A 12,402-nucleotide genomic window follows, 5' to 3' on the forward strand; every position below is an offset into this window, starting at 1 on the left:
TACATCTACTGGAAAAGTCTGTTAACGTGTATAGGGATGGAGCGGAAATCCTCCAGGGACATCTCCAGAAAGCTCTCCTTTATGTACTCCCAAAGCGTTTGCAAAAGGTTTCTGGGGAGGGCTGCCTTATCCCGTCCGCCATGGTAGGACACTTTACCACGCCAGGCCAGTAGCACGTAGTCTGGAATCATTGCATAACAAAGCATGGCAGCGTATGGTCCCGGTGTTTGCTGGCATGCAGACAATATCCATTCCTTATCTCTCTTTGTTATCCTCAGGAGAGTGATATAATTCACGGTCACCTGGTTGAAATGGGGTGATTTTATTAAGGGGACATTCAGAGGCGCCCGTTCCTGCTCTTCTGAACAGAAATGTTCCCCGCTGTTAACCACGCGGTGGAGGGGAGGGGTGAAGTGATCATCACAGATAATCGTGTGTGTGTGTGGGGGGGGGTGGTTTACTTGTGTTTGTGCCGCATGTTAACCGGGAAACCGCAGCCCCTCCTTTTACATTGAAAACCCATTTTAAATGGACAACCCAATTCATCCTTGATATGGGAAATGCGCTGCTGTTTGCAACCTTTCCCGCATGTTAAGAAGGTTAAAAAAGCCAAAACACTGTGGCCTACCATGGCTGCCTGCAAGCCGAAATATGCGACCTTGTAATGAAAGAGTGTACCCATTGTTCTCTAAAATGTGTCTTTTTTAACCACCTCTCCCTTCTCCTCCACCAGCTGCAAATATTTCTCCTTCGCAGAGGCTAGTGAACATTAGAAAGAGAAAACGTAGGACGAGGGACGATATGTTCACGGAGCTGCAGCTGTCCTCCCACGCTGATAGAGCACAGCAGAATGCGTGGAGGCAGTCAATGTCGGACATGAGAAAAGCACAATATGAACGAGAGGAGAGGTGGCGGGCTGAATGGCGGGATGAAAAGAGCAAGTGGCGGGCTGAAGACGATAGGTGGCGTCAGCTTGCAGACAGACGGCAAGAGTCAATGCTCCGTCTGCTGGAGCATCAAACTGATATGCTCGAGCGTATGGTTGAGCTGCAGGAAAGGCAGCAGGAGCAGAGACCGCCGCTACAGCCCCTGTGTAACCAACAGCCCTCCTCCCCAAGTTCCATAGCCTCCTCACCAAGACGCCCAAGAACACGGTGGGGGGGCCTCCGTCCACCCAGTCACTCCACCCCAGATGATCGCCCAAGCATCAGAAGGCTGGCCTTCAACAAGAGTTAAAGTTTTAAAATGCAGTGTGTCCTTTTCCATCCCTCCTCCCGCACCCATCCCAGGCTACCTTGGCAATTATCCCTCTACTTCTGTGAGGAACTAATAAAGAATGCATGAATGTGAAAAAACAATGACTTTATTGCCTCTGCAAGCGGTGCTCGAATTGGGGAGGGGAGGGTGGGGTGGGGTGATTGGTTTACAGGGAAGTAGAGTGAACCGGGTCGGGGGGGGGGGGGGGTTGGAGGGTTCATCAAGGAGAAACAAACAGAAGTTTCACACAGTAGCCTGGCCAGTCACAAAACTCGTTTTCAAAGCTTCTCTGATGCGCACCGCGCCCTGCTGTGCTCCTCTAACCGCCCTGGTGTCTGGCTGCGCGTAATCAGCGGCCAGGCGATGTGCCTCAACCTCCCACCCCGCCATAAAGGTCTCCCCCTTACTCTCACAGATATTGTGGAGCACACAGCAAGCAGCAATAACAATGGGGATATTCTTTTCGCTGAGGTCTGAGCGAGTCAGTAAGCTGCGCCAGCGCGCTTTTAAACGTCCAAATGCACATTCCACCACCATTCGGCACTTGCTCAGCCTGTAGTTGAACAGGTCCTGACTCCTGTCCAGGCTGCCTGTGTATGGCTTCATGAGCCATGGCATTAAGGGGTAGGCTGGGTCCCAAGGATCACGATAGGCATTTCAACATCCCCAACGGTTACTTTCTGGTCCGGGAAGAAAGTCCCTTCCTCCAGCTTTCGAAACAGAGCAGAGTTCCTGAAGACGCGAGCATCATGTACCTTTCCCGGCCATCCCACGTTGATGTTGGTGAAACGTCCCTTGTGATCCACCAGGGCTTGCAGCAGCATTGAAAAGTACCCCTTGCGGTTTACGTAGTCGGTGGCTTGGTGCTCCGGTGACAAGATAGGGATATGGGTTCCGTCTATGGCCCCGCCACAGTTTGGGAATCCCATTTCAGCAAAACCATCCACTATTGACTGCACGTTGCCAAGAGTCACTACCCTTGATATCACCAGGTCTTTCATTGCCCTGGCAAATTGGATCACAGCAGCCCCCACCGTAGATTTGCCCACTCCAAATTGATTCCCGACTGACCGGTAGCTGTCTGGCGTTGCAAGCTTCCACAGGGCTATCGCCACTCACTTCTCAACTGTGAGGGCTGCTCTCATCTTGGTATCCTGGCGTTTCAGGGCAGGGGAAAGCAAGTCACAAAGTTCCATGAAAGTGCCCTTACGCATGTGAAAGTTTCGCAGCCACTGGGAATCGTCCCATACCTGCAGCACGATGCGGTCCCACCAGTCTGTGCTTGTTTCCCTTGCCCAGAATTGGCGTTCCACGGCATGAACCTGCCCCAGTGACACCATGATTTCCACATTGCTGGGGCCTGTGCCTTGTGAGAGGTCTATGTCCATGTCAATTTCCTCATCACTCTCTTCGCCGCGCTGCAATCGCCTCCTCGGCTGGTCCGGGTTTCGCCTTGGCATGTCCTGGCTCTGCATATACTCCAGGACAATGCGCGTGGTGTTCATAGTGCTCATAATTGCCGCGGTGATCTGAGCGGGCTCCATGATCCCAGTGCTAGCTATGGCGCCTGGTCAGAAAAAAGGCGCGAAACTAGTATCTGATGGACCAGGAGAAGGAGGGAGGGCGGGAGGGAGGGAGGGCCGAGTGACGACATGGCGTACAGGTACAGGAACAGGGAATTAAAATCAAGAAAGGTGGCTGTGCATCAGGGAGAAACACAAACAACTGTCACACAGAATGGCCCCCCCAAAGATTAAACTGAAAACCCTGGGCTTAGCAGGCCGTTGATTTCACGGAGGAAGGGGAAGCAAATGAATACAGAACAAATCTATTTTTTACATCTTAAGCTGGCAGCCGACGGTGCAGCATGAGTGATAGCCTCTCCAGTATGATGATGATGGATACCAATCATAATATACCATCGTCTGCCCAAAGGCAAGGGGCTGCTGCTGTGTAGCAATGCAGCCCCACGTCTGCCAGCCCCACGTCCGCCAGCACCCAGCATCGCCCTCGGCCTCTTCTGGGTGCTTAGCAGACAATACTGGGCAATTGGCAGAAAATAGTATACTACGACTGGTAGCCATCATCATCGAAACAGTAGCATGTCTGCCCAGGTGGCCATGATTGACAGCCACTCCAGTACGACGACGATGGGTACCAGTCATAATATACCATCGCCTACCAAAGGGCAAGGGGCTGGTGCAATGCAGCCCTACGGCTGCCAGCCCCACGGCTATCACTCATGCTACACCGTCTACCGCCAAAAGGCAGTTAGCAGCTGCTGCTGTGTAGCAATGCAGTCTGCCGGCACCCAGAGGACATATGGTGACGGTGAGCTCAGCTGAGCTGAGCGGGCTCCATGCTTGCCGTGGTATGTTGTCTGCACAGGTAACCCAGGTAAAAAGGCGCGAATCTATTATCTGCCGTTGCTGTGACGGGGGAGGAGGGGCCTGACGACATGTACCCAGAACCGCCCGCGACACTGTTTTGCATCATCCGGGCATTGGGATCTCAACCCAGAATTCAAAGAAAAGGCGCGAAAGTAGTATCTGACGGACTAGGGGAAGGAGGGAGGGCGGGCCGAGTGACGACATGGCGTACAGGTACAGGGAATTAAAATCAAGAACGGTGGCTGTGCATCAGGGAGAAACACAAACAACTGTCACACAGAATGGTCCCCCCAAAGATTAAACTGAAAACCCTGGGTTTAGCAGGCCGTTGATTTGACGGAGGGAGGGGGAAGCAAGTGAATACAGAGCAAATCTATTTTTTACATCTTAAGACGATGGTGCAGCGTGACTGATAGCCCTCGGCATCTCTCTGGGTGCTTGGCAGCAAATACTGGGCGCTTGGCAGTTAGTGTATGATGATGGTCTTCAGGCCTATTGCACGATCTGCTGCTCGGGGAAGACTCTGCTAATGTGCGATGACCCAACTTGTAATAGGACGGTTAACAGTCGTAATACACCATCTACTGCCAAAAGGCAAGGGGCTGGTGCAATGCAGCCCCACGGCTGCCAGCACCCAGATCGCCGATGAAGGCTACCAGTCTACTGCACCGTCTACCGCCAAAAGGCAGTTAGCAGCTGCTGCTGTGTAGCAATGCAGTCCCATGTCTGCCGGCACCCAGAGGACATATGGTGACGGTGAGCTCAGCTGAGCTGAGCGGGCTTCATGCTTGCCGTGGTATGCTGTCTGCACAGGTAACCCAGGTAAAAAAGGCGCGAATCTATTGTCTGCCGTTGCTGTGACGGGGGGGGAGGGGCCTGACGACATGTACCCAGAACCGCCCGCGACACTGTTTTGCATCATCCGGGCATTGGGATCTCAACCCAGAATTCCAAGGGGCGGCGGAGACTGCGGGAACTGTGGGATAGCTGTGGGATAGCTACCCATAGTGCAATGCTCTGGAAGTCGACGCTAGCCTCGTACTGTGGACGCGGTCCGCCGACTAGAGCACCTAGAGCATTTTATGTGGGGACACACAATCGGCTGTATACAACCGATTTCAATAAAACCGGCTTCTATAAATTCAAACTAATTTCGTAGTGTAGACATACCCTTAGACTTTAAGGTGCCACCAGACTCCTTGTTGTTTTTGTAGATACAGACTAACACGGCTACCCCCTGATACTTGAGCCTGCTTCAGAGAAATCTTATAATGTACAAATATGGAATAACCTGCCCACAAATGAAGTTTCTCCATGACCTCATCAATTAATAGTTGGCTTAGCCCCTGAATCATGAGGGGTTTACCCCTGTTTTTAGTTTGAGGAAATCTTTATCACATTTTGCAGACTTTAGACATATTTTTACACACCTGGTAACTACTGCTCAGAGGAGGTTGATGATTAATCTCTCGTGTAACATAGGGACCAAATAACTTTTATATCTCCTGCAAGACAACATGGGAAACCAGCATTTGAAGCTAGCTGCTGTATCTTAGCCTGACCATCAGATGGAGACAAATGGCTTCGATTCATCTGCCCATTAGCCCTCATGAGTGGACATGATGCGTCCCAAGTGTAACAGATTATAAAACTTCTTCCTGGTAATATTTCTAATGTAAAATCATTTTCTTTTTTAGCTGAAACAAAGATCTGCTTCAAATATTACCATGGAGTGAGTGGAGCACTACGTGCTACGACCCCCAGTGTCACGGTGAAAAACAGTTCTGCTCCCGTAAGTTGCTCCAGCCTTTTCTGCTTCTCTATTATTTATTTCCAACTATTATTGCGCAATTTATTGCTTTCCTTGCCTGTCCTTTGTATTTTTGTGTTAATTTTGATTATGACTTTCTGCTCTTAAATTCTCTGGAATATACTAAAGGGATATCAGTCCTATGATAGTCTGAGAGGAACTGGAATGTCAGCTATGTAACATGCCATGGTGTATAAGAGTTAGTAACACATACTATGTAACACACACTCAGTTTATAAGAGTTAGTAACAATCAGAGAATGCAGTACTTCCACAGCCCCTCCTGACTGACTTTATGCTACAGATTTAAAGAAAGAGCACACACATCCTTACACATCATGAAGTTTCTTCTTTCAAATGTAATTATAGATTAAAAAAAACATGATCTGTCTTTTTTTAAATACCAGGGGCTATGGCCTGTGTTCTAGAGGTGTCAACCTTTTCCCATCCGGGTCGCAAAAACATCTACTTAAATTTTCTACCATCACCATATGCCCCAGAATCATTTGTGTTCATATCCCAGGATCCTTTGCAGGCTTAGAGTCAAAAAGACCAACAAGTTGTAACACATCATCTGTTCTTACATTCTTATCTGTTTGTTGTATGGTATGTGACACAATCATGCATAATATGTTCGAAGCATAATAATGGAACAGAATAGCTTAATACTAAGTAGAAAAAAACAACCAAACAAGTTGGACATTGTTTACTTCAATAGACTTACCATATTGATGCACCCAAATAAAGAGAAAAAAGCATGAGGAAAAATGTAATGTGTAGATTCTCCATTACCTGTGAACCTCATACCTCCAGTCACTGCTGAAACCACCACTGTCAGCTCAAACTTCAACCCCATCCCCTGTGTCTTCTATGCCTTTAAATTGGCAGTAGCTGCAGCTGAAACTGGAAACTCAAAGAAACCAGCTGTTTGAACTGAAAACACACATACACCTTTCTAGTGCAACTTAACAGACCAAAAAGCTCATTCAGTCTGGAAAGGGTTGGGTTTTTTTAATTTTAAACTAATAGGTTTCTCAGAGTTGTGAAAGAAGTTACAGCCCTCACCCTGTCTACTTCAAAGACAAAGACATTTGGGGCTGGAACTGGAAATGCTAGTGTCAGCAGAGACTGTGGGGTTGAGGAGCCCAGTGATCCCAGATAGATTAGATCAATAGATCAGTCTAGCTAGTTCTCGCATTTTCAGTTAACTGAATTTTTTTTTTAAAGAAAATGTGGAAAAAGAGAGAAAAGAATTTACCAACATAAAGTTTAAGACATAAATTCAGCAGACCAGATTCACCAGTCTGATCCAGTTGCTTTGTGCTGTTCCAGTGTCACAAAGCAGCCAATGAACTAGGCCACAATACAAGTGAACGCCCCAATCCTCCTACAGCAGCATGAATGCAGACATTCTGCCCTCATGGAATAGCTAATAGGATCACGGTCTAAGACTTGTACTCATGTTTTGTTTTGCTTGTGATTTCTGTTCCTGAAGTCCCTGCTCAGGAAGTACTCCCTTTGAAGTCAATGGGAGTCTTACCAGCAGTGTGGGCTAGACCCCAAGTGCAGTGTGAGAAGCAATCCTAAGCAGAGAAGATTGCCTACCTTATCTGTAAAATAGGTACTAGAGATAGAGTTCTGTGAAATTCTGCTTTCTTTGAAGTCAATGGGAGTTTTGCCATTGATTTCAGTGGAATCACAATTTCACCCTTAGTCTCTGGAGCTCAGCAGGATCCTAGTGTGTCATTGGAGGCTGCTTATTTTAGATGAATAGACTTTTTAAATTTGGCACAGCGTGAAAAGAAGATCACACAAGAGTGTATGACCATCTAAAGACATTTGGATACAGGTTTCCTTCTGGATACAGTGTTTGCAACTAGCATATTCACATGCTGACTATCCCAAGCAGATTGTCTTAGAGCCTTCCAGGTGGTATTCAGTACAAATGCTGCTGACAGAGTATTTAACCAAAAGTTTTTAAAAAAAAAATCTGATCCCCCAAAGAGGAAGCTGTTACTATGCTAGTTGGACATCATTACTTCACGTGTCCATTGACTGTACTTTAGACTTGGTGACTTCATATTTTTATACTGTTTATGTTTTATTACCTTTGAACTTATCACCTCACACTCCAACCCAGTTACTGTATTTTCCTCTGCTGATTCAGATGCCCTGCAGTTCATTGGCCAATTAAAAGTCCTCCCACTCCCAGGGTGTATCTCCTGTGAGTCACCATGATGAGTCTGAATATCTAGGATCCCAAAGCTATATCCTTCACCCAATTCACACACAGTGCAAGCTCTACACATGGATGTAGGGCAGCATAAAGACCCCAGTTAGTTGTTTCAGCTTCGATCTGTATAGCTAAACATTTATGCCATGCTCATTATAATAGTATGTGTGAATTACACTCAGTAGAATAGAACAACTTGGTGATATCTGTAATATTCAGTATGTTGTTGCTGCTGTTTTTTAGTCATAATGCTGTAGCTGTACATTTGTCTTTACATCAGGTACCATACTGGAAAAATGGACATTTGTTCTGTCAGTTAATTTTTGCTCTGCTCAGTGATTTAAATAATCATGTTTTTAAAGCCACTCAAGAGCAGTTATTTCAAGCAGCAGGAAAGCTGCAGCAGGCTAGTGGCAAAGGCTGAGAATGTGACAACGATTTAACCTAATTATGGGTCTAGCCCCTTTTGCATTAAAATAAACAGGCACCACAATGAACAGCATGCTACACAAAAAAGGAAATCCTTTTCCCTAAGAGTTCACAGTCTGAAGACACAGATTGGATCCATCACAATTAAACAAAAAGTGGTGTATGGATGTATAACCTCAGGATGAATCCACCTCTCCCTTAAACTGGTAGAATTCATTAGGTACATACTAGATACATAGAAACGCTGTTGACCTAACCTCTAGAGCTTTAGTGCCACAGTTCTTGTCTGCATAGACCCCTCATGGCATTAGTCAAACACACTTAGCATCAGGGCAGAACCATGTAAACTGGAGCTAACTATTGGGAGAGACCTTCTGAATGTTGTGCTGATGCAGAACTGCTGCCTCAGCTGTCTTTCCCACGGCAGGGATTACCGTTTGATAAGTTAACTGCCATTTGATGGTGACTGATCATTACTGAGGATTTCCTGCTGTAAATATTTGCATTATTTGCTGTCATGTTGAGTGTGGGCCGTTGATGAACACTAGATAATGAACCGTCCTGTTTCATTTTTTGTACTTTGGAAGACTAAGCTCTAAACCAAGTCTTTATGATAAAGTGAGTTTGCATACATGAAGGGACAAGTTTCTCATTCTTTCCCTTGTTTCATACGCCATTTAAACACTCTTTTTATTCTTCTTCATGTCTTATTGTATAAGATGTGGGTTCCCTTAATAATAAACCTAATTAATAATACTTACCTCTTCTACAGTCCTTTTCAAAGCACTTTACAAAGGAGAGCAGTATCATTTTACAGATGGGGAAATTGAGGCAAAGAGAAGTGGAAGTGACTTTGGAGCACAGGTTTAAAATTCAAAATGACCTTGCCAAATTGGAGAATTGGACTGAATTGAACAAGATGAAACTCAGTAAAGACAAGTATGAAGTACTTCATTTAGGAAGAAAAAATCAAATGCACAACTACAAAGTGGGGAATAACTGGCTAGGTGGTAGTGCTGCTGAAAAGGATCTAAGGGTTATAATGGATACAAATTGAATATGAGTCGTCAATATGAGGGAGCTACAAAAAAGGCTAATATGATTCTGTGGTATATTAACAGGAGTATTATATGAAGACACATGAGGTAATTGTCCCAGCTGGAGTACTATGTTCAATTCTGGGCACCAGAATTTAGGAAGGATGTGGGCAAATTGTAAAGAGTCCAGAGGAGAGCAACAAAAATGAGAAAAGATTTAGAAAAGTTGACTTTTGAAGAAAGGTTGAAAAAACAGGGCATGTTTAGTCTTGAGAAAAGAAGACTCGGAGGGCTGCCTGATAACAGTCTTCCAATATGTTAAGGGATGTGATAAAGAGGATGGTGGTCAATTGTTCTTGTCCACTGAAGGTAGGACAAGTGATGGGCTTAATCTGCAGCAAGGGAGATTGAGGTTAGATATTAGGAAAATCTTTCTAACTCTAAGGGCTCGTCTACACTACCAAGTTTTGTTGACAAAACTTAAGTCAACGCCCAAAAGTCGACAAAACAAAAATCGCTAAAGGATGTTCACACTTGCTGCCTCTGTCGACAGATCATGTCCACATTGGGGACACCATCATCGACAGGGTGAGCAATGCACCGTGGGTATGTATCCCACAGTGCAGTGTTGTGGGAAGGAAGAGCTGATTGCTGCGCATCTTGGGACTCGTCTCCAAGTTCTCCCACAGCCCCCTCAGTGCTGAGTGCAGCATCATGAGTAGCTCTGTGAGCTCTCCGTGCTGAGGAATGGCAAAGCAGCACAGCAGTCTGTCCCCCTCCCCCTGCAGCAGCAGCAGCAGTCGTCTGCCTGATGCTGTGTTCCTAGCGCAGGGCAGAACAGGAGTATTTCAATTGTTTGCTCTTTGTTTGTTCCCCAAAGGGAGCAGCGCACAGATACTTCCCAGAGCTTTGAAAGGGGAGGGGCAGCAGAGATCAAAACACTGAGCAGAGCAATCAGGGCAGGCATTGTGGGATACTGGCAGAATCCAGTTCTGTCGACAAAACAATCAGCAGTGTCTACACTGGCTCTTTGTCGACAATATAGGGAGGGGAAAAGACAAAAATCTTTCATAGGGGTGGAAGTTTTTTGTTGCCAAAACTGGGCGTTTTTCGTGACAATAGTCCCATTGTAGTGAGTATGCTCTTGCTGCTTTATTGCCAAAAGGCAGTTTTTGGCGACAAAACTTGCCAGTGTAAACAGGCCTTAAGGGTACTTAAGCTCTGGAACAGGCTTCCAAGGGAGGTTGTGGCATCCGCATCATTGGAAGCTTTTAACAACAAGTTAGACAAACACTGATCAGGGATGGTCTAGGTTTACTAGGTCCCGCTTCAGTGCGGGGGATTGGACTAGATGACCTTTTGAGGTCCCTTCCAGACCTACATTTCTATGAGTTGACCAAGGTCAGCAGCAGGCCAGAACTAGAACCCGAGTCTTCTGAGTTCCAGCCCAGCGCGCTACCCATTAGACCATGCTGCCTCCCTACAGTTTCATATTAACCATAGCAATAGTAAATCACCAGTACATTTTTCACAGGACAGCTATAATAATAATAATTAATGATACAGCATCTTTCAGAGCAATAGGTATGGAAGCATAGGATATGGAGGCAAGAAAAGGAGATTAACTTTCTGATAGTTATGACACCGCTCAACAGTTAAGGTTATGTAAAAAGGCTTGTGTAAAATACATTATCAGGGCATTGCAGTTAAGCACACAGAAGAATGCAAGTCAAGCATATTTTTTAACATATCTTACACATACAAGGCTAAATTACGCCTCTTACAAGGTTCAGCCATGCTGGGAAAGAGAAGTGCTACTAGAGCAGCTATGCCTGAGGCATTGTGCCTACTTAAGCCACAAGTGATATGAGAGAACTTAACAAGAGGGGCCCTTTTCTATATATTTAAAATGTATAGCCAGAGTTCTTCCTGCTGCTGCCAGTTTGATTTGCAAGGTAAGTGGCATCAGAGTACCCCTTACATCCAGCCTGTTCCTTTTGCAGGTGCACTAATGGGGAGGAAGGGCAAAGAAGCTGGTGTAATTTACTCAGGTATTAGAAAAGAAAGGGAAAATTAAAGGAAAAAAATAATTAGAGCTAAAAAATGCTTACTTGGCTGGAAGGGTAAGTGGCTGCAGCAGTCAGATACAAAATGACACCTATAGGGATGCAGCAGCTTGTCAGTCCAAAATTTAAAAGGCCAGCAGGCAGAAAAAATATGCTGTGAATAGTTCCTATGAGAAGGTGAACTCCCCATATTGGGAAGTTTAAAGGTAAGACAATTAGTTCTTAAGAACGGGGCTGAATTTCCATTTTTCTAAGGCTTGAAAAACTGAGTGGAAGAAGTTCCCATGATCTTAAAGCTGCAGTTTGGTGTGTTGAAGTAGTCATGCCTTTTTGTTTTCCTTTGATATTATCTTTCTTTAACAATAGTTGCAATGCTTTTATAGACCCTCTACTGCATTGTAACACCATAAAATGGTACACCATAAAAATGCGTGCTTCTGGAATTAAAGTAGTTACTAAACTGATTGTAGAATTACTTTAGAGGGTTTTTTGTTTTATTTTGTTTTTAAGTCTCTTTGTCAAAGGTTTTCTGAAAGTGCACAAAGAACAATACAGGCAGGCATGTCAAGAATGGTTTATGATGTCTGGAATTAATAAGGTATAAAATAACTGTTCATAGTAAACTGATCTGAAGTAAAAGAAAGAAGTACAGTAGTACTTGACTAGGCAACACTTACTACTTAAGTACTAGGGAACACTTAGTCACATGAGTAGTTCCATAATGGTTTTGCAGTTGAGCCATTGGTGTAATGTAATTACACTTTGTAGTTATGCTTTTCTATATTTTTGTTACCACTGATTCCTATAACCTGAAGGTTAACTCCATGTCCATATTACTTATTATTACCATCTTGGTAATACATGAACTTTTTAGAATCCAGATACATAAATAACATTGTATTGACACCATAATCACTCTGTCAGATAGTGTACCTTCCATTTATATGGATTGGTGGAATCAAATGGCATAACCAGAGTGTAACTGCAATGTAACTACAGTTACTGCATTATTAATAATAGCCTTGTTTCCTTTTCTGTGCACTTCCCATATTTTAAATGGGGGAAGAGATTTTGCTTAAAGGTTAAGAAAACTAGTTTCTATGGTGTTTGTCCTTTTTGTTTGTTTTCACAGATTTTACCAGTTCCAGCAGTATTTTGGTCCTGATTCAGCAAAGCACCTA

The 12,402-nt window shown here is 44.9% G+C and overlaps 1 protein-coding gene across 1 annotated transcript in view; it reads left to right on the forward strand.

Moving 5' to 3' along the window:
- Positions 1 to 12,402, forward strand: part of HECW1 (HECT, C2 and WW domain containing E3 ubiquitin protein ligase 1) — a 381,766-nt gene that overhangs the window by 187,158 nt on the left and 182,206 nt on the right. The window contains exon 5 of the mRNA XM_034759497.1: positions 5,345 to 5,439. Within this exon, the coding sequence (XP_034615388.1) occupies positions 5,345 to 5,439 (95 nt within the window). The remainder of the gene's footprint in view (positions 1 to 5,344; positions 5,440 to 12,402) is intronic.

The sequence above is a fragment of the Trachemys scripta genome, chromosome 2 (assembly GCF_013100865.1).
Source record: "Trachemys scripta elegans isolate TJP31775 chromosome 2, CAS_Tse_1.0, whole genome shotgun sequence".
Lineage (NCBI taxonomy): Eukaryota > Metazoa > Chordata > Testudines > Emydidae > Trachemys > Trachemys scripta.